The sequence below is a fragment of the Lissotriton helveticus genome, chromosome 1_1 (assembly GCF_964261635.1).
Source record: "Lissotriton helveticus chromosome 1_1, aLisHel1.1, whole genome shotgun sequence".
NCBI lineage: Eukaryota > Metazoa > Chordata > Amphibia > Caudata > Salamandridae > Lissotriton > Lissotriton helveticus.
In genome coordinates this window covers 1,724,031,248-1,724,053,842 of record NC_136057.1, presented here as the reverse complement: position 1 = coordinate 1,724,053,842, position 22,595 = coordinate 1,724,031,248, and the positions used below count along the sequence as shown (strand labels likewise).

Sequence of the window (22,595 nt, the reverse complement as noted above, 5' to 3'; positions counted from 1 at the left end):
AAGGAGTCAAGTGTGCTCCCTGGGTATTGTGCCACTATGTCCGTGATGATTGTCTTAGCATTGCACACCATCTGGATATTCAGTGAGTGGTAGGACTTGCGGTTCCGGTACATGTATTCTGTTTGTGCAGGTGGGCAGATGTGGATGTGGGTACAGTGAATGCATCCAATTACATGGGGGAATTGCGCAATGTTGTACAAATCAAGCTTGGTTTGATTCAAGTCCTGTTGGGTGGTCGGGAATGTGATGTAATGGTGTAGCCGGGTCAGCTTGGCCTCCAGGAAACTACTTAGGCAGCGGGACATGGCGCTCTGGGAGATCCCCCTGCAACGGCAACTATCCCCTGGAAGCTTCCCGAGGCAAGGAGTTGCAGGCTGCACAAGACCTGGACATGGGTGGGCACGGCATTGGTCCTCCTTGTTGGGTGCTGCATCAGGGGGTCAAGGTCCCGGATGAGCTTGGTAATCATTGCCCCATTCAGCCGGTACTTTGAGTAGATTTGCTCCTCAGTTTGTCCCAGAAGTGTGATCCGCTGGCGGAAAATTCCCTCCTGGATCCTGCGTCTGTTCCTTGCTGCAGCCTGAAGCCTTCGCCGCCTAACCACCATGTAGAGTCCTGGCATTGTGAATGTGCTCATGCTCCTACTAAGTCTCCTTAAGTGTGTTTGGTCAGGGCAGCACCTGTGGCTAGTTTTCTTTTTTTTTTTTTTTTTCATCGATTTCATGGTTACCACCTGTTTTGGGTTCTCCTTAAATTGCGCCTCGCAATTAGCGATTTAGGGTTTTTTCGCAATTAGCGAATTTTGATTAATTTCGTTAGCAAATATTTAGCGAATTCTCAAATTAAATCGCAGAATCATTGGAATCTCGCAAATTCCGATTTGCTAAGGGGGTTCCACCTAGATTCTGCGATTTTATTTGCGATTTCGCTAAATCGATTTTGCAAATTCGCAAATTGGTCACTTTTCTTATCATGAATTGCAGATCATTGAATTGCGATCGCAATAGCTAATTCGCAGCGATTGCGATCACAATTTTGGATGATGAATCTGGCTGTAAGACTCTACCTTGTAAAGCGCTCTGATACCCACAAGGGTCTGGTTCGCACTGTATAAAACTCTCAAATAAATAATTAAATAAAATACGAACTGGAACTAACAAGAAGTATCCGCTGCACCAGGCCATACAGAGTACATCAGAGTTAATTCGTAATATTAATCATACCAAATAAAACAATTTAATTAGAGCGGTTAATCACAAAACAGCAACCCCGGTCCCCCACAACATATCTCCCCTCCCCAAAAACCTCTCCCCTGCCTGTGCTAGTTTGTGCGGATAGTAAATTAACACTCCCGCAATGTTTTCTTCCGTGCAGATATTTCACTATTTTGATTTCGGTCTTCAGAAGCTTGGTGGTGTAAAGGGTGGGCCTCCTGTCAAGTCACAAGAAACGTACTCTTAAGGTGTGTGTTCACACACGTGTGACTTAGGAACGCGGCCTTCATTGTGCGAGACAGGTTCCCTTGCATGTCTGTCCTCGGGGCCTGTTACAGCTCACTGGAAGTATGTCGCAGGTCGAGAGACCTGTTTGCTTTCAGGGCTGCCTATTGTGTGCACGGGTGTATCAAAGAATCACAATACAACCAGTTTACCGAGCATCCTAGCGGCAGTTAAAGCTTCGGTGGCTGGACAGGTTCCCTGCCACATTTTCAAGTAATTGCAGGCTGTGAACTAGTCCTGGTTTTTCACATTCTTGCATTTTACTGAGTGTGTCGCGGGTGTGTTAGGGGGAGATCGGAGAGATTAGTTTGCCCGCAGGCTCTCCGTGCTTGTCGTGGGAATCAGGTAACAAAAGAAGTCTCCTCGAGCGGATAAAAAGGTGAGGCCTCTGCTCTCGTTGGTCAGAGGGGTCTCCTTCCTGCCGAACTCCACTCTAGCACTCCTTCTCTCCCCACTCTAGCCTTGCCCGTACTCCTCCAAGCCGGCATCATGAGTTTCCCACGCAAAGTCGGCTATGCTGGCTCAGTGAAGTCTAATTCGGCTTCTATGTCCTTATCACAGGCTGGGGCTCGGGGAGGGGGCTTACAGTTTCAGAGCAGCGGGGCTAATAACAACAGCAGCAGATCTCTCTATGGCGGGAGCGGGGGGCGGCGACAGATGTCCACCGGTATGTTCAATAGCGGTGGATTTGGTGGCGGCGTAGGAGAATCCTTTAGTGCCAGAAGTTTTAGTGGTGTTTCGAGTGGTCCCAGCCGAATGTCCAGCGGCGCCAACTTTGCGAGTGCTCCGTCTGCTGGCATCACGCAGGTAGTCGTAAATCCTGAGGCGCTCAAACCATACATCCCGGATTGGGACCACAACGCCCCCGAACAGAAGAAGCAGGAGCGCGAGCAGATCAAGACCCTCAACAACAAGTTTGCCTCTTTCATCGACAAGGTGAGATTTACAAGTGTCTGTGATCCTCTTCCATGAACCCTTCGGCAAAGGATTAATCACTTACTTCGATTGTAATCCATGCACAGAGCAGGTGTTCATTTCGGAGGAATGTAGTAGTTGTTAAATAACTGGATCTGTTCTGATATGATGCCTTTTATTAATCTACCCAGTGGATTCCCTGTTGAAGGGGCTCGCCAGTGGGGGCATTTGGCAAGCATAGTGTCTTCTAAAGCTAGATACTATAATGGCAGTGCTTTAGGCTGCGAGTAACACTTGTAACCTGCAATGCGTTTCTTGTGCATCTTGAAACCTGGCCCTCTTTCAGAGTAGGAAATGGGGTTTGTGAGTTGATTGAGCACCTAGAGAGGTTGAGGGTAAGCATTACCGAAACAAATAAAACCCATAACTTACAGACAGTCTAAACTGACAAGTTCCTTCCGTAGGTTTGACACTATCTCTTCACTATTGAATTAAAGATGGGAATGTTTAAAATATATTTATATAGCGCTTACTATTCCTTTTGGGAGAATGTTTGGGGTGCGGCTATTATTCGCATGTGTGTAGACTGTACAAGATGCTTGCACTTCTTCAAGTGGCAGTTCTTTGATGTAGTCGTCTGATGTTGTGTGGAGCTGCCCTTTCTGGTGTGGACGTTTGGTGGTGTGGGAATATGGCTGTTGTTTAACATCCAGCTGGGGCAGTGAGAAGGTCGTGAATTAGTTGACGTGGCCCTTTAATCCTGCCACCCTAGCTTTGTCAAGTAAGTGTTAATATATTCCTGGCTGTGCCATTTTTGTGGCTGCACATTCATTGTTGTGGCAGATCAGCCGCACACTCCTTTCTGTTACTGAGAGGTAGAATTGAGATATTGAGGCCATGATCTGATGCACACTGCGTTTTGATAGTTCAGTGGTGGTACACTCTGTCTCTCCATGCTCTGGTAGTTTTGCTGCACTAACTGTTGTGCCCATTCTTCGAACCACTCCTTGTTGCAGCAGTTTATTGGTGAAACCCTACTGTTTACCAAACATTTGTAATGCTTTCTTCCTTGTGATAGATGCAAGATATTCTTAGTTTATGTTTCTGATTCTTTATATTTAGGTGTGACATTTTTAGGTCTTGTTAACTGGGGCCTAAGTTTACTTCCTTTGTCCTTGAACAGACAGTTTTACTTCGTATATTTTTGGATTAACAGTTTTACTTCCGGATGCGTTATTATTTGTCATCATTTTTTGGTCTATGTTCTACTTTATGCATCGTTCATGGGACCGTTTTACTTCATGTACCCTTTCTCTGAATTTAGCTCAAGTATGCTTGATTTGACAGCTTTACTACCTATAGATTTATTTTGACATTTTAACTCCTTAATTGTTGGTCGGAGCTGAATTTCCTGCAATCTTGGTGCAGCAGTTTAGGTTCCACCTGACAGTCTTGAGAGACTGATTTAATTGCTGTGATATTTCCGAGATGCTGCAGTGACTGGCGTGACAGTTCTTATGCATTGCATCCATGAGATTGCAGTCAAGCAATTCGTTTCTGCTTTTGTAGGTCCGTGACTGTTTTGTGACACTGAGTGAGCGAATGTAGATAACAAAATTCCAAACGACATTGATGTGTCTGTGTGAATACAGTGATGGCCAGGAAAGTGACCCATTGTAACTGCTGACAAGACAATTTCGCTGTACATCCCATACTCCCATGTGTGGGTTCAGGAGACAGGCAGACCTGAGATGCTGTGCACCCTAGAGAATGCGTTCTTAGATGACAACTCTTTGTGTGGCAGATAAGAGATAACCCGCTCACGGTGCACTAGTGATACAGTCTGATTCTTATCTTTCAGGTTCGGTTCCTCGAACAACAGAACAAGGTTCTGGAAACAAAATGGAGCCTGCTGCAGCAACAGAGTGGAAAAGGAGCATCCAGCAAAAGCAGCATTGAGCCCCTCTTCGAAGCCTACATCAACAGCCTGCGCCGGCAGCTGGAGGGCTTGAACAACTCCAAGGGTCGCCTGGAGGTAGACCTGAAGAATACAAAAGACCTGGTAGATGATTTTAAGAACAAGTAAGAAATAAAAAAGTATAGTATGAAATACCGCACAGACAAGCTTTTACCATGAAAAATATTTGTTCCCAAGTATTTTGCATGTGAGTCAGATGATCCACTCACCCGAAGCTGAATAACATGGTGGCAGATTATGCTACAGATCAGTCCAAAGAGGGCGTGGCTTGGCTCAGGCTCACTTTCAATTGACTTTTAATTGGCAAAAGGGGCCAATATCCACCTGTAGCACATTCTTAAACAAGATGCAGCAGAAAGAGGTATATTTTTGGAAGATTACAGGCACACTTTCAAACGTTAGACAAACTGAAATATCAGCATTTCGGGAATACTCCTAAAATTTCAAATTACAGTTTACAGTAAGGTATCCGAATTATACCTAACGTTCCAAAAATGGTCCTTTCTCTGATGAAATTCAGAACATTCACATCATTTTCAGAAAGTGAAAACTAGGAATGTCACTCTAGCTAAAGACTATGGCTTCTCTATTGAATGGCCAGCATTGGTCTTAACTACAGCAACAGTAACAGCTGTGTTACTTATCTTCTAGAAATACTACAGGAGTTGCCTTTCGGCAACCCTATGCCAGGGTGTGTTACTTGCTTACAACTCCACACATTCACATATGCACGATGGTCTCCCAGTTATACTGCATGCATTTTTACACGTTTATAAAACAATTCCCTCTAGAAGAAGTCCACTTCCAACACCACGTCTGCGCCAAGCCTACAGGCTTAGTAACAGGACCGCATTGATGGTTAATGTTCTCTGTTAGTGTGGATTGCTGTTTACATATAGCCATTAAGAGGCACATTCAGTACCAACAGAATGATGGCACCCTCATGATAATGTAATGTGCTCTAATTCTGCTCCAGGTCACTAGGGACTTAGTAAGCCTTCAATTCAACAATAATGAGTCTGAGTGGACGTTTGTTAGCATGTCATCGTAATGGAGGACTGGTTTGATAAAAGGTGAAAGTTCAGGAAGATTTTCATCACAATGTGCCTAACAGTGGCCCACAATAGTGCTCTACATGTGCTATGAATTTGCAAAAGAGGGAGGGTAAAGAAAAGAGCCATGTATGACAGCTCAGATAATCCCAGCCTTGCCGGTTATTTTCATGTCACTGCTGCTGACTCATACATAAAATGAAGGCACATCTTAACTTAAAACATATTTTAATAATAAAGAAAGAATAAACCATATTTGTACATATGTCTGTTTCAGATGTCACATTGGGTAAGTCTCATTGGGAAAAAAGGTGGCATTACAGAGAGTAGAAACAATGAATTGAAACTACAGGATTGAAACAGAAAACTTGGGAAGGATATGGGCCATGGGTAGTAGTGCTGGTCTTTTGGCTTTGCTCCGTGCAAATGTACCCTCACTACTGTAAGAATTCCCCATGCGACTTCCTGTAAACCACCTAAGGCCAACACCTCCGTGAACAAAACATTACAAATATTTATTTCAGCTATCACAAGCGTGGTGCTGCTAGTGGAAATACAAACGCTGAACATATCAAGTGTTTTCAATGTGCTATAGAAGCCGACAAGGAAGATAGAAACTGATTTACCTTCACTTTCTCTCAACTAAAACAGGTATGAAGATGAAATCAACAGGCGCACCGTGGCAGAGAATGACTTTGTGGTCCTCAAGAAAGTGAGTTATGAACCCACAGTAAACACTGAAACATAAACTACAAGACATCACAAACAACCCTCAATCTTCTTAGAAATGACTGAAAGTAACTAGAAAAAGCTCAAGTTCAAAAATAGTTTTCTTTCAGGTGTAGAATTTTCTGGCCATAAAGTCAAATGTAACAGGGACTTGAAACACTCAGTCAGTACATGAATGTGGTGCACCTCTGGGCAGGTTCACTGACTTTCCGATTTTCAGCAGAGTGGGGGTAAAGCCACAATTCTAATTAAGGCCCACACTGGCCTTTATACATATATTACTTTGTTTCCAGTAGCATGTACCATACCCCATGGAACTACTGCAGCCCCTTCCAACGAGAGACTAGACTGAAAATTCAAGGTATTATCTGAATTAAAAGGTGATAATCCTCACCACAGCAGTCAAAGTAAGTTTGAGAGCTGCCAGACCGTGGTTTAGACAGTGGCATAGCAATCGGTGGTACAGCAGGTGCAGTGGCACTGGAGCCCAGCATTCTGAGGGGGTCCATCACCCAGGTAAGTGCAGTATTTCAAACAGCTATCACGGGGCCATTTTGCTTGGAGCAACGTCCATGGCACAATTGCTATGTCACTGGATCTTGAAACAAGTGCACCTTATGGATCTCCAGTTTCTGAAAGATGAAGAGTAGGAATGCTGAAATTCCAACGCTTGTACAGTGCCGGTACGCATTTCGTAGTAAGGTGAGTACAACCAAAGCAGGGGGTTAGTTTTGGGATTTCTAGAAGCCTGGGGTGTCACAGGTTCATAGGCTACTGACATCTGACACAATATAGAAATGTCTAGGCTTTCGCTTAACCATTTACTAATTTCCTTTTTTTGTGGTTAGGGTATAGAACATAATTGTGATGGGTATCTTTTGCTTGTGCAGGATGTTGATGCGGCCTACATGAATAAGGTGGAACTGGAGACCAAGGTGGAGGCTCTTACACAGGAGATCGAGTTCTTGCGTGCTCTCTACGAGATGGTGAGGAACATGCGTATTTGTATGTTTTATACTGTGACGCGCCTTTATTATACCAAATCACAAGGCACATAAAAACTGATTTGCTTACTGTTGATTCATTACTCAGACTGAAGACAAACTATTTGACATGTAGCATCGTTGACTAGTCTTCTAGGCAATTGGGAGGAGAAGCAAACTATGACAGACTTGCGAGTGACCTATCCAATTTGAGCCACACAGAATGGGTAAATAATAAACTATCGCTTCCTTCCGCAGGAACTTTCAGAAGTGCAAGGAAGCGCCCAAGACACTTCTGTCATCCTGTCCATGGACAACAACCGATCATTGGACCTTAACAGCCTCATCGCTGACGTCAGAGCTCAGTACGAGGCCATAGCTCTGAAGAGCAAAACTGAAGCCGAGGAGGTCTACAGTAACAAGGTATTTAGTAGGCGAATCAGCCCCATTACGCCTCCCGCTCCTCAACAGCTCTTTGCATGCAGTAAGTGTCCTGCAGCAAAATGAGGGCTCGAATGTACCAAGCCAATGGCTGTTTTGTCTACAGCATAGTTTGCATGCAAGGAATCACAACACCAAATGTATTTGAATATCAGCAAAACTATTTAGAATGGAAACATAATATAGAATGAAGAAATAAAAACAGTTAAATAATATAAATTGGTCGCACCCACTAGACATCATATATAAAAAAGTAGCCATATTAAAACAGCCAAGAGAAAATAATAATAAGACTGGGCCCTAATCTTAATGGCGAGATAATAACAGATAGGCTTTCTAAGAACTTTGAAGAGTGGCTTCTTTAACTGGTCTTGAGCTCCGGAGACTACAGGTCCACATCTCTGGAAGGTACAGACTTCTAGCCTGGAATGCAGATCTTTAGAGAGTCTTTTTCTCCTTTAGGACATCATTGTGCATTTTCCAGACGGTTGAGACTGCTTTACAAAAAGCAAAACGGCGGATCCAGAGCAGACAGAGACAAGGACACCACTTGGAATACTCCAATCTTACTATAGTGGCATTCCAGGTCCGAGCCCACTGCCTGACATTCAACAATGTCCAAGGCTCTAGGCATCTAGCAGAAATAATTGGCAGGTCCCAATGACAGCTATTTACGAAAAGCACACCTGCTTATCTTGCAGACTTGCTCACCATCTGTGGTGGTTCTCTGTGCATTCACAGCCAGGACACCATCAGACTGCAGAGAAAGAATTTTAAAATAAAACAAGACAGCAGAACTTTCCCATCCATGCACATGGGTTCTGAAACAACATTCTTGTACCCATCAGGACCGCATCAAATCTGCTCCACTTTTGGAAAGTTTTGCAGACACACCTCTTTTTAATAACACTACCTCACAAGACATTAACTGTCCACATTCCATCTTTCTCTCCTATTGCGTGTTGACTTTATGTTTGTCTTAGACCATATACAGAGCTCAGTTGCCATTAAGCTAGGTTTGTACTATAGAAATGCCGTATACATACATACATACATACAGAGGCAATGTGAATGTCTTCATCTTTAATCATTAATTCAATAGTTTCAGATCCAAGAGTCATAGCCAAGGTTTTTGGACAAAAATCCAGAGCACACTTAGTGTATCAAATCAAATTTCAAGCTTCAAATGGTCAAATGGCCAAACCAATGGGATAGATCAAACCAGTCATAAGTTTTCAAAAGTTTTATTGTTCAACAGTGTTCTTTTCTCAGAATCACTGTGCCATATCACTCTAGCCTACACGTGTTTCATCACAGCATGTGGCTGTGAATCTTCAGGGCTGATCTAAAAGATCGAGGCGCGTTATCGGGAGACCGGTGATAATTCCGTCCCGGTCCTAATCGGGATGTTTCTGTGCACAAGAGAGCGGTACCGAAGATAATCGTGGGTTGAGCTCGGTGCAGCTCCAGTTTCCCGCACTTGGAAACTGGAGCTGCACCGAGCTCAACCCACGGGCAACAAACGGCCTGAAATACCGACGCTGTGTAACCGCACACACTACCCCCATTCTGACGGAAACCGATTATCTTCGGTACCGCTCTCTTGTGCACAGAAACATCCCGATTAGGACCGGGACGGAATTATCACCGGTCTCCCGATAACGCGCCTCGATCTTTTAGATCAGCCCTGAAGATTCACAGCCACATGCTGTGATGAAACACGTGTAGGCTAGAGTGATATGGCACAGTGATTCTGAGAAAAGAACACTGTTGAACAATAAAACTTTTGAAAACTTATGACTGGTTTGATCTATCCCATTGGTTTGGCCATTTGACCATTTGAAGCTTGAAATTTGATTTGATACACTAAGTGTGCTCTGGATTTTTGTCCAATTACATTAGAGAGAGGCCCCTGATCCTCTTCTCTTACAGAGGTTAAGGTTTTCCTCTGCCAAGAAGCACCTAATTCTATACCATGACACCTTAATACTTACCGTGATAAGTTGAGCGCCACAGTTCTGAACACTTAAAAACCTGTTCACAGATTGTATAGCCAAGGTTTTCTTTCTGAGTTCAGCTTTGACTAGTTCCTCTCCACCCTACTTGTAACTTAAGCCAGCCATTTTACAAAGTACAGATGACCCCCTTTGGTTAAGTGTATGGTGAAACATAAATGTGCATTTCGTCAGCATATGGCTAACCACACATATTAAACAGCACGTGTCACAGAAGGTAGTATTTTGACATATTTAACGGGGTAGGACCAGGTGGAACATTCTTTCTATCCTAATGCTTTCAGATGTGGACATCCCCGGGCAAGATCTCATGCACCAACAAAGCTTGGACTTCCACTCCACCACTGTTGCTACTGATGCTGGCCCCCCTATAGTAATAATATGACTTGTCTAGACACCATCAGGGCTACATTGCAAAAAAGTCACCTGTACTTTTCAAGTATTTGTCCACCCCGAAGTCCTAGTATCACTAGTCAGCGAGTGAGCTCCAGGTTGAATTTAACTAGTGACAAAATTTTCCTATGGACCTTTTCATAGTGGGTCCTAATTATTGGGCCTTTCTACCTAATGCCAGTTTCCTAAATTTAATGTTTGAAGCTTGCTCAATGACCTTTTTTAACTGAAAATGTGGAACAGCATGTGCACTTTTTACAACAAGCGTTGACAATGGCAATAGGTCTGATGGTGATTGTTATCTTTTTGCAAAACATTATTTTTGGTGAACTTGCTTGGCCCTCATCAATCTAAAAAATATTTTTGGTCTCAAAAAACACACATTACCATAGTAGTCTCTGGAACTAATGGGAACAACTTTGTGTGACACAATAAAGGATCAATGGGTGAAGAAGGCTGTCTGAAAGTCCCTAAAACTATATTATACATATAATTTTATTAAATCAAAATCGTGTCTAATGCCAGACCTAAACACAATCGATGTTGACCTCTCTGCCATGTTATGGTGCCTTTACAGGGGGGGTTACATTTTTTCCTTTTTCAAAGACAAACCTCAAAGGTGTTTTTTAAACAAAAAATCAGATAATGGCTGTGTACATAAACACTACCGTACATGAAAAAGCAGCAAAATAGACTTTTAATTTAGACAAAAATATGTGTGATATGTCCACTGTGTTGACGCAACGTCAGGTCCCCTCTCTCTTATGTTGACCCATATTACATATATCATCACACAGTTCACATCAGTCATGTTAACTTAACCAGAGGAAATAAAAGCATAAATATCAGTTGAAATGAGTGTAACCAGTGTCAATAAATACTTGGTGATGTCACTTACATTCACAATGTTTCAATCAAAGGAGGAATTTCTTTAGTAGAGCTAATAGAGGCTGTCTCCGCCGTACCTCAGCTGTGGTGGAAACTATGGAAAAAGGGCCCTGAAAGGTATGAACTAGTTCATCAATGCTATTAGAAGCAAGCAATCAAAATTCCTTAAATCTCCACTTACTGTACTTCTTTCATTCATGACACCAAACCGAACACACGCCAATTTTAATTCTATTCCCCAAAGTACATAAGAGAAAACCCTGACATAAATGTGTGCAGGAAGAAAAGCTACAAATCTCTCTTTCTCTGTACCAATACATTACTTGTATACTCTTTCTAGTTGAGCGTACTATATAAGGATATACACCTCCAGTCTTCCCTTGTTTATCCAATGGGAAACGCTGCACAGAACGTTGAATTCATACATTACTTGTGTCTTCTTTATTGTACCCCTCAGTACAGCGAGCTGGAGTCCAAAGCTGGTGAACATGGCAACATTCTGAAAAACACCAAGAGCGAGATCGCGGACCTCAACCGGGCCATTCAAAGACTGCGGGCAGAGATTGACAACGTGAAAAAACAGGTGAGGCACAGAATCATTACATGGCTCAGCGTAGGTGTTGCTGACTATTGTGTCACTTCATAAGTATGACACCAACATGACACCCACGTGCTTACTAGGAATATAAATATCAGATCTAGATAGGGAGGGAAAGAACGATTGAGTGAGTTAACCCACTGAAAAACAGCACTGAAAAGCCAGAATCGTCTGATTGCGTGAACAAGCGATATATATTCATTTTGGGGCATATTATCAAGCACGGCGTTAAAAATTATCGCCGGTTTAGCGGCAGAAAACTCTAGCTAAAGCAGCGATAATGGGCTTGATAATATGCCCTGGAGAATTCCAATAGAAGGCCATGTTCTGGTGTGAACATGGACTTCTATTGGAATTCTCCTGGGCATAATATAAAGCCCATTATCGCCGCTCTAGCTTCAGTTTTCTGCCGCTAAACAGCGATAATTTTAACACTGACCTTGATAATATACCTCTTTGTTTTTTGCAAAATGTTACCCAGTGGCTTTGCTAGAGAAATGAATAGCAACATTTAAATAGATCACTTTCATCCGCTTCTACTAAGACCTTTCTTCAAAATCAAATCTCCTATAACCGGGGCTATTTATCCATTTTTATTAATTTTCCTACAAATGTATTTTATATTTTTAAAGTTCAGAGCTTAGCACGAGGATCATAGATTGCTATAATAAGCAGTTATATTATGAATACAGATAAAATATTATACAAATGTAATTTACAATAGAGAGAAACTACAACAATTACCATGCAATTAGTATTGGAAATACAGACTTAGGGGCCTACAAGGACGGTTAGCGGACTTCGTCCGCCCACCATACTTAGGGAGCTGGGACCGTCCGCCATAGGTGCACCAGTGCCGCCTGCCCTATTAGGATGCGCCCGCCACACTGGCGGGCGTATCCTGGTACATTAACATTGTGGACGGTGCTGCTAGCTGAAGCACCGTACGCAATGTTAAAATCCCAAGTTGTGCATTGCCATGCACAACGTGGCAGGCACCGTGTGGTTCCTGCCACCTTGTGCATGGCAATGTCGGGTGGTACCAGAGATATCCCCCAGTACAGCCCACCACCCCCCCACCCGCCCAGGGGCCTGCAACGGGCCCACAAAGTAATTTCCTGCATGCCTTTCCATGTCTGAGTCTCCGCCTTGGAAAGGCATACCCACCACAACCATCATATCGCCACCATATTGTGGGCTTTTTCCGCCCAGCCGGCAATCGTGATGATTGCCGACTGGCGGAAAAGCGGCATACAGACTTTCCGTCCACCGCAGTACCCCCCGCAATAATAATATGGGGGGTAAAATGTGTTGCGATGGCGGGCGGATCGCCACCGCCGGCTGGGTGGTAGCGATTTGTCCGTCATCATAATGACCCCCTAAGAGTGGATCCACTCAATACAAACTAAGTATGACCATGTAAAGTAAAACTCGAAAACCAAATTGCCCTTTGCAAAAAGTGGTTTTCAAAGTTTTTTTCAACTCCGTCTAAAAGGTCGGTAAGGAAGGGAGCAGGCCAAGGGAAGTGGGAAAGGAATTCCAGGACGCTGACTACCCATGTCATAAATTGATCACACATTTAAGTCACTTGGGCAAATGCGGGATAGTAGAAAATACCACACAATATTTTTGCTTTTCATCCAGTGCCATGGTTTACAAGAATCAATTGACGAGATGGAGAGCCGAGGAGAGAATGCTTTACAAGATGCCAGGGCAAAACTTGCAGAACTGGAAGCTGCCTTACAAAAGGCCAAACAAGACTTAGCACTCCAACTGCGTGACTACCAAGAGCTGATGAACGTCAAATTAGCCTTGGACATTGAGATCGCCACCTACAGAACCCTACTGGAAGGAGAAGAGAGCAGGTGGGTTTCCCATAATATATAATAAAGCCCTTGCTTAAAGATAACACGTTTCTCTTGAACAGAGAAAATCAGCTTAGCCTAATTTCAGAATATTTCGAATTGCTAACTTGTTGGGCCTCCTAAAAGGCATCAATACATACATCGCTCCCTTCTTTAGATTGCTGGATGTGTGGTGCTTACAAATTATTAAACATAAGGGCTATAAGCTGTAGTTTTGTCAGCTACTAGATGTTTCTCTAGGGCATGATCCTCTACAGAGAAAAAAAAATAGAAAAAGAGACTGCCCTATAGCATACAATTCTGTGAAATGTGCTTCACTGCCAGTTATGACACACAGAACTATTTCTTCTTAGATGGTCTTCAAAAGGTAGACAGATATAAGGGTCTTCACACAATTAAGTTTTCAGAGGTGACTTTCACATGCTACAAATTCTGGATGCCTTCAATAAGTGCAGTTCATGGCGATAAGGGGTGGGTGGGCTTCACTGGCCAGTAATGCTGCATGTCTTCAATACTACAATATTCAAGGACAATTGCAGGGGTAGGTAGCTATTTTCATGTAGGCTTTTCCTAGTTTAGATCCACAGGAGTAGGGGAAGGCATAGGCTTCATTGTCTTTTACAATCTATGATTCTTGAGCAAAATTTACAAATTCCAATTACAAAGGGAGTTCTTCCCTAGAAGGCTTTCTTATGAGTCTTCTCTTATCAGATTTCCAGAGCACCTTTCAATACCTAGACTTTGTGTCACACCCAGAAATTGGCCTATTTTCAGACACACTAATTTATCCTCCTGCTTAACGTTTTACCCTTTTGATCATCTTTAATTACTAGGCACTTGGGAACAGCTGTTATTGCTAGCTTTCCTGGGCAGAATGCACCTTCCAGCTTCTGGAATGGCCTTCTTCACTCTGCTTCTTAGTCATCCTGGTTTTTGTGCAGAACTTTGCCAACTCTAATTACTTGTATTCTATTCCCACAGGATGGACGGACGGGACATCAGCAACTGCACAATGTGTAAGTACTCCTTAAATGTCTTTATTTACATGGGGCAGTAGAGTCAAATTGTTGTGTTGTTTTATGAAGCATGCTAATAGTGATTTCTCCGTTTTCAGCTGTTGTAAGTGGCGGCTCAGGAGGAGGAGCGTCTTCAGGAAAAGTCAGTGGTGCATCATATGGATTCGATGCTGGTAAAGAAGAGATTGGATTCACTCTTGACCAAGCATTAAATTCTGCTTACAAAGGACAAAAATCTAGTGGAGTTGCAATCATCTCAAAAACCTCATCTTCAACAAGACAAAGCTATGGATACTGAAAATATTAAAGAAAAGCCTCAATACAGTAAACATTTCCTTCCCAGCTAAACCTGCAAATCAACTGCTAATAAAGATTTTTATAACTGCGTGTTTTTGTAAGATTTTTCTTTCAAATACTTTTCACAGACATTTACTTCCCAATGAAATCATTGTGCGAATAGGTCAAACCTTTGGACTGGAAACATTAATATACCAGCCAACTTGGAAAATGAGAATTCCTCATTTGCATGTTTGTGTACGTTTGCTTTTCCTATTTATTTATTTATTTGTTTCTGCACTTGTCTACAAAGCCAACCTCGAAACATGTCAGTGTGCTGTGGACAGAAATTCAGGTGCTGAGTTCCAAGGGATGTGGGAGAGGGGAAACATAGTTTGATAAAGTTGCAGCTATAAACCTCTCCTATGCATCGCTACCCAATGAGTAGGGTGCATGAGATGGAAGCAGGTATCAGTTGCAACAGGGTGGATAACTACCTGTTTTGGAGAGGAGACTCTTTTTTAAGTCAAATTGGCAGAACGCTTTAACATTTTCATCATTCCTAGCCTCTGCAAAATGTGTATTACTCTGAAGGAAGTCAATGAGAGAGTGATGCATTGACATGAGGAACAGGGTCAAGGCTGATTTGCATATGTACTGGACTGGGGTGGTGAGTGAGCTAAAGTACAATGATGGAATCAACCCAGATCTGTGACTGAGGGTGAGTGTCTGAAAAGTTTCAGCGCTCAGTCCATCATCTCCTTGTGTTTGGTTTGTACGCCCTAATTTCACAGGGTATACCCAGACGTGGCTCCCTTGCTCAGGTTGATACTGGATTCATGCTATCCTGGCTGATATGGGGTTTTACCCTGAAACCGGACCCAGGTTGCTTGTTTCCGGTCCAGGGAAGGCCTGGCTTGGCAGTTCGGGCAGGACTATTCCCATGAGGAACAGGGTCAAGACTGATTTGCATACGGCTGGGTCTGAACAGTGGTAGCACAGTGAGCGAAAGAACTATGATGGATTCAACCCAGATTTGTGACAATTCCAGGAGAATATCCTTTCATAATGCATTTGCCCCTATCAGTAAACCCGACTAGTAAGAAGGCCTGCCTTTCTACCAGTGTCAATCTTCTACAGCCTGATGAGCTGATGATAGTCACACTCACTAAAGATGATACACATGGCATTCAAGGTTCAATCCATGTTACGGAAGTAACTCCAGTGCAAATGCATGATTGTTTTGTATGCTGATGTAGGAGTTAAAAAAAAGCTAAACCCTGCTTCACATTGAAGTCCAATTCCTCTAGAACTTAACCTTTAAAGTAACTTAGGGTTATCTTCCTTCACAGTCATCAGCAACATGACTAGCTTCAGATCGCTCTGAACCACATCCTTGGTACCAAACAAGTAAGGTTTGACCCTGTGGAGGGCCCACATTACTACAGACCACTCTTTTTCAATGATAGCCCAGTTGTGTTCTCTAGGTAGCAAATTGTAACTGATAAAGACAATTGGATGTTTACTGCCCTTTTCATTGAGTTGCGCCATAACTGCCCCCACTCCCCTATTGTAAGCATCAAAATGCACAATGAAGGGTTGATTGTAGTCTTGATCTTTAAAACTGGTACACTGCACAGGGCGGGGGTCCCAGGGGTGCCATTAGGATGTGCCCGCCACAGTGGTGGGCACATCCTGTATTCTCAGCATTGTGGCGGGCGGTGCTCTCTGCACCGCCCGCCACAATTCTGACAATACATCACAGCGTTTTCATTTCCAAAGCGGCAGGCACCGCGCGGTGCCTGCCGCTTTGGAAATGAAAATGAAGGGGGGTACCACAGGTACCCCCCGTGTGAACCCCCCCACTCACCTTCACTCTGGGGGCCCACAGGGGGCCCCCAGAGTGAAGACCGCCTGCCTTTCCATGGCGGCATTGCCGCCACGGAAAGGCATTGCACTCTTGCCATTGTAATATGGCTGGCGGTGTCTCATAGACACCGCCACCATATTCAACATTTTCCGCCCCGGCCGCAAGGCGACCGGGGCGGAAAAGTGGCGAGCGGTATTTTCTTCCGCCGTGGTCCCCCCCGCCATACTAATATGGCGGGGGGGAATTCAGGGAAGGATGTAGGGCGGATTGCCTCCGCCAGCCTGGCGGAGGCAGTCCGCCCGACATCCTAATGACCCCCAAAGTTCTAGAAATATCGGAAGAGGCTTAAGAAGTCTCTAAAATAGGTCTGGCTTGTGGGACTCATCCAAATAAGCACTGCTTTAACTTTTGCCTAAAAGGGGCACACCTTCCCATTCCTCACCTGTTAGCCAAAACAGACCACAAAGGACTAACCTACCTAACACTTCATAATCTTAACGTTTGACCCCTGCATCCTCACAAACACCTATGTAAGTGCTTCTGGTGTTGCGCCCATGAACTCCTTAAGAATTTAGGGCCAGATGTATCAAGCGTTTTACCATTTGCAAACGGGCCAATTTGCAGAATTGTCCCATTTGCGATTGGTAAAAAGCCTTTTGAGATGTATCATCTCAAAAGGCATTTGAAAAATAGGGAATCGCAGTTTTTGCAATTAACTATTTTGCAAATGCATTTAGGGTATCACAATTTGTGATGCCTTAAATGTAATGCTGGAAGCAAAAAAATATTACAACCTGACTTTAAGGAATCGCAAATTACCACCAACTCCAAGTTGCCATCCACATGACACTGGCCTCCCTTAAAGAGACACCAATCCTCACTGTGTGGGCACCATCAGCAGAACTGTGCAGGTAGAGGACTCCAAGGGCCAGAATCCCCTATAGGAAAATATCACCTCCCACAAGATACAGGGCTTCATTAAAGGAGGCCAGTGTCTTATGGGTAGTGATGCACGGGGAATGACCATGTTCAGGCAGGGGACTTCATAGCAGTGAATTACTGACTCAAGAAGCCATTCGTTCATGCTAATGGCTCTCTATGACACCTGTATAAAACAATATTTTACCCAACATCGAGAAACAATACACCAATGATCTTGAGGAGGGAGACTACATGATTCTGTACACCCAAAGATACCACAAAGTGTGCTGGATAATCATGGCAAATAACTTAGGAAAGTTTCCTTGGAATATTATAGGTTTTAAGAATGAAATCAAGAATATTAACTGGGTACTGTTTATAAAAACGTTTGACATCTGAGTATTCCAGGAAACCTAGAAAATCATTTCTGTCTGCCTTGAATGTTTTTCAAATACTAACATAGAAGTCTTGGACTTGGCCAAAACCATCCCGCCAGGGGTTAGCCATATAGAAGAAACCAATTGAAAGATAACAGCAATTTACAGTTGCAGTAAAGATATCCAAAGCCTGATTACATTTCAGACAATGTATATAATAGAGGCCACAGCTGGACAAAGGAAATGCCCACCATCGAGCTCTTGGTCAGTCTTCTTGAGCATTACCCAGTTGACAGAAACTATGTGAACATAATTGGAGATTTTCAGTTAAAGATGAGAATGCTATTTGCAAGACTGCAGCACCAGATGCTTTGGCACATAAGACTATTGACCTCAGTTTGGCCAGCTCAGAATACATTTTTGCAGGTGTAGATGCTCCTCCTCCAGACAGACATGATTTTGAGAAAAAAATGCCAATCAGGGAGAATTTAGAATTGTTCAAATTGGTCTGAGATATGGATCGTAGTGTACATCAATCACACTATGTATTACACAAATACAAGTCCTGTTCCTACTGCTGATCATAAATGTTAGAAAGTGGGTTTCTGGTTGGCAGAGGTATGCACCCTGTCCAAGCAGGAACCACAATCCTAGTCAGGGTAAGTCAGAAACACACTTTAAATTAACCTGTGCTCACCTTCTGGTAGCTTGATACAGAGTAGTTAGGCTTAACTTCAGAGGCAATGTGTAAAGTATTTGTGCACTCAACACACAGTAACACAGTGAAAACACCACAAAAGGACTCCAACCCAGAATAAGGAAATAGAGAATAATTTTATCATTTTATAAATAAAACAAGACAAAAATGTCAAACATCTAGTCAGTAGAAGTCAAGATATGAATTTTGCAAGATTAAATGCAAAAATAGTGTCTAGAAGCAGATAGCACTCAAAACGTTTATTGGTTCCGCTGAACCAGGGCAAAGTCAAGATTTCAGGCCACCCGTGATGGAGCACAGGCTGGCTACAGGACCCAAGCAGGGTCCTCTTTGCAAAAGTACCTAAATCCTTGTCGCAGTATGAGATGCTTGGATGATCCCCACCCAGTTAGGGTTTTGCAGCAGATTTATCCACACAACTGCACCGAAGAGTTGGTTCCATTGTGCGAGCACCAGTTCTTAGTGCAATGCGCTAGGTTAATCCACATTGGAGGGGCGATGCCTTGATCTCCTCCACACAGTCGTGGCGGTGTATTGGTTCAGAAACGGTGTTTCAGGAGGTGATGAGGCAGTTCTAAGAGCGATGCACTGGTCACTGCAACAGCGGTGATATGTCGATCTCGATCCCACAGCAGGCGAAGCATTGGTTCCAATCAGCGCAACAGCATCAATGCACAGGTTCTGGCAGGTGCAGCACTTTAAACTCACTTCTAAGGGCCCTGGACTCGAGTGGCACCACTTGGCAGAGAAAGATTTACAGCAAGTCATGTCCAGGTGCTGAGTTGAATATGAAAGTGAAGTTTTTGATATCCCTGAGACTTCATTAACAGGAGGCAAGCCAACTAGCCTTAGTAGAGAATTTAGGTTCAGGGATGTAGAGATGCAGATCCTGTCCTTCTCACTCCCAGCAGCAAAGCAGTTCAGAAAATTGGCAATCCCTCCTGGTAGCACAGCAGTCCTTCGTACTGGTAGAATGTCCTCAGTTCCAAAGGTTTCTGATTTGGTGGTGTCAAAGGCCCAGCACCTAAGCCCAGTTGGGCCTTTGAAGTAGGTAGACTTCAAAGAGATACATTAAAGTGCATATGAGCCTACCTCTCCTACTCTGGCTCTAGACTCACTCAACGAGGTTATGCAATCCTTTGTGTGGGGAGAGGACACAGCCCTTTCTACTGTAGTGTCAACTCCTCCCTCCAATCCTGCTCAGGATGACCCATCAACATGCAAATGTCTACTCAGTCCCACCTACTCTTCCTTTGTGTTTGGGTGCCTGGAGGGAATGCAGAAAGCCAGCTGTCACCCACTCCAGGTGTGTATTCCAGAGACAGGCTGAAGGCACAAAATGGTTTAAGTAAGAAAATGGCAACTTTCCAAAAGTGGCATTTTCAGAACTGCAATTTGAAATTCAACTTCACCATCAGTTGTGTTTTTAAACTGTAATTCCAGGGACAACACATTTGGGTTTCCCATATCTTTCCAACTGGAAAATATACTTATAAAATGTAATAAGGTAATCCCAGTGTTAACCTATGGGAGAGATAGACTTTGAAGTAGTGAAAAATGGATGTAAGTGTATTTCACTACCAGAAGAAGTAAAACTTAAAAGTACATGTCTTACCTTTTAAATATCCTGCACCCAGTGGCTGTTGGCATCTATGGGGGAGGGGGTTGCCCGCAAACATTTTAACAAAAAAGAACCTTCCCTTAACCACCATCCTCTGACTTCAGCTCTGGACCTCTTCTCAGCCGCAACCAGATGCTGCAGTGCGGGCACCAATCCTGGCACTGCTCTCACCCTATGATGGCAGCGTCCTGATTGGAGGGAGTAGCCTCGCTGGCCACTCCCAAGGACACTGGAGTACTGCACTTACTCTGACCCAGCTGTCTTAAGACAGCTGGGTTAGAGGTTTTAAAGAGAACATGTATGGCTGGCCATCGCAAGACAACTGGCCAAAAAGACATGCACACTTTGAAAAGTGCAAATACAGCCCACCCACTTCCCTGCTGCTGTCATTCAGCAGCGGCCACGCCCCCGTCCTAGAAGGGGGGATACAAAATAAACATAGTAATAAATTACCATTTTATTTTTATTTTGTTGAGGGGGTAACTAAAGTGGGGCGACGCTGCTTCACTCCATCAAAGGAGCTGCCCCTGACTGCACCCTGCCCATAGGTTGTCCAGGGCCTACCTTAGGGGTGACCTATGTGCAATAAAAAGGAATGCTCGGACCAGGCAAGTAGGCTAACTTGCCAGGTCGCAATGGCAGTTTAAACATGCACACAAAGGCTCTACAGTGGCAGGACTGAGGCAAGCTTGAAGGGCTTCTTAAGGGGGTGGCACAATCAGTGCTGCAAGCCAACTAGTAGTATTTAATTTAGCAGCCCAGGGAACATATTGTGCACTTTACAAGCAACTTATAAGTAAATCAAATGTGCCAACTGTGGATAAAATAAATGTTACCATGTTTAAAGTAAATAGCACATGCACTTTACCACTGGTTAGCAGTGGTTAAGTGCTCAGATTCCTAAGGCCTGTAAAAACGAAGTGAGCAAAACCAGGGGGTCAGAAGGAAAAAAGTTAGGGGAACCACACCAAGGATGCTAGGTCTAACACAAGTCTTTTGGCATATCACTGCAAATGGCAAGCTTAAATGCTGCCACTCCTCCGGAGACTCACATTTTACCTGAAACTTGGATACAACAATTCAAATATTTATATAACAAACTTGAAAATGAATTGCTTAAATCTTAAAGAGGGGTGAGAAATTGGGTTACTAGTTGGGGTGGGTTAAACTCCACTCAAGAAGCCACCACAATCCCTTTCAGGGGAAGCACAAGCCGACTCCAAATTAACCTGTGCCCAACCTTCCAGTACTTAGAGGCAATGTGGAAAATATTTATGCAGCACTTCAAACTGTAATTAAGTGAAAACATAACACAGGAAAAGTCCCACACCAAAAGGACAAAAATCTAATCAGTAGATCAGGAGTTGTGAATTTTTAAAGAAAAAAAGCGAAAACTAGCGACAAAAAACACAAAGCGCTACTCCCGGCTATCAGGTCATGCGAGACCGAGAGGGAGAATTTCCCAAGTTTAGGTTGACCGCGATAGAGTGCAGGTCGGTTACAGGGACCAAGTTTGTTCTGCTAAAAATGTATCTTGTCAGTCCAGCGCAAAGAGTCCTGCTGGTGCTGGAGGAGGGTCACGAGGAGCAGGGAAGCAGTGTGGATTGTCGTTGTTATAGTGCGAAGAGCAGGCCGTGTGCCGTGGACGGTCATTGCTGTAGCACAAAGATTCTGTTGTCGATGTGGATGGTCAGCTGCAGCTTTCCGATGGTGCTCCCCTCAAGTGGTTGATGCTATAGCTCAGAGTGTCAGGTTGATAGAACTTTGCATTGGAGGGCAGTGGGAGCAACAAAGGTTTTGGTGCCAATGTGCCCATTCACCCTTGCAAAGAGCCCAGAAATTTCAATTCTGCTCCACTGAGGCTACACCAAGGGTCCAGGACCTTAGGGGCACCACTTATGGGTCAGGGGCTAGCTCCAGCTGGATCTAGGTGTTGCATCATGTGGTTGTGAGCCTGTTATGTCCCTGTGGCTCTTAACAGCATCCAGCAGACTAGCCCTTCAAGTCACGCTGGGTTCAGGTGCAGGTCTAATCCCTCTGTCTCAGGCAGGAGGGTAGCAGGGCAGCAATCCAGCAAGGCAGCTATCCAACAAGGCAGTAGTCCTCCATGGCAGCAGTCCAGCTGAGTGGCAATCATTGGAAGTCCTGAGATCAGGTGCAGGTCCAATCCCTCTGTCTCAGGCAGGAGGGTAGCAGGGCAACAATCTAGCAAGACAGCAGTCAAGTAAAGCAGTAGTCCTGCATGGCAGCGGTCTAGCAGAGTGGCAGTCTTTTCAGCACACAGTAGTCTTTCTTCCTGGCAGAGTCCACAGGTTCAGAAGGGTACTGAAAAATTGAGGTCTGAGCACGGATAGTTGGTGCATTTGGGTGAAAGGGGGGTTGCCCTGCCACACACAAGAGAGGAGGAGAGGAGGAGAGGAAGAGGAGAAGAATGCAACAC

General features: G+C 44.0%; 1 protein-coding gene across 1 annotated transcript; it reads left to right on the top strand.

Annotated features, from left to right (window-relative positions):
* The first annotated feature begins 1,777 nt into the window (after positions 1-1,777).
* LOC144833242 (keratin, type II cytoskeletal 7-like) lies at positions 1,778-14,759 on the top strand. The gene is made up of 9 exons (XM_078689152.1): positions 1,778-2,435; positions 4,276-4,496; positions 6,096-6,156; positions 7,064-7,159; positions 7,415-7,579; positions 11,351-11,476; positions 13,136-13,356; positions 14,338-14,372; positions 14,471-14,759. Exons 1-9 carry the CDS (start codon positions 1,989-1,991, stop codon positions 14,668-14,670), a joined length of 1,572 nt encoding a protein of 523 aa, XP_078545278.1. The 5' UTR covers positions 1,778-1,988; the 3' UTR covers positions 14,671-14,759.
* The last annotated feature ends 7,836 nt before the right edge of the window (positions 14,760-22,595 follow it).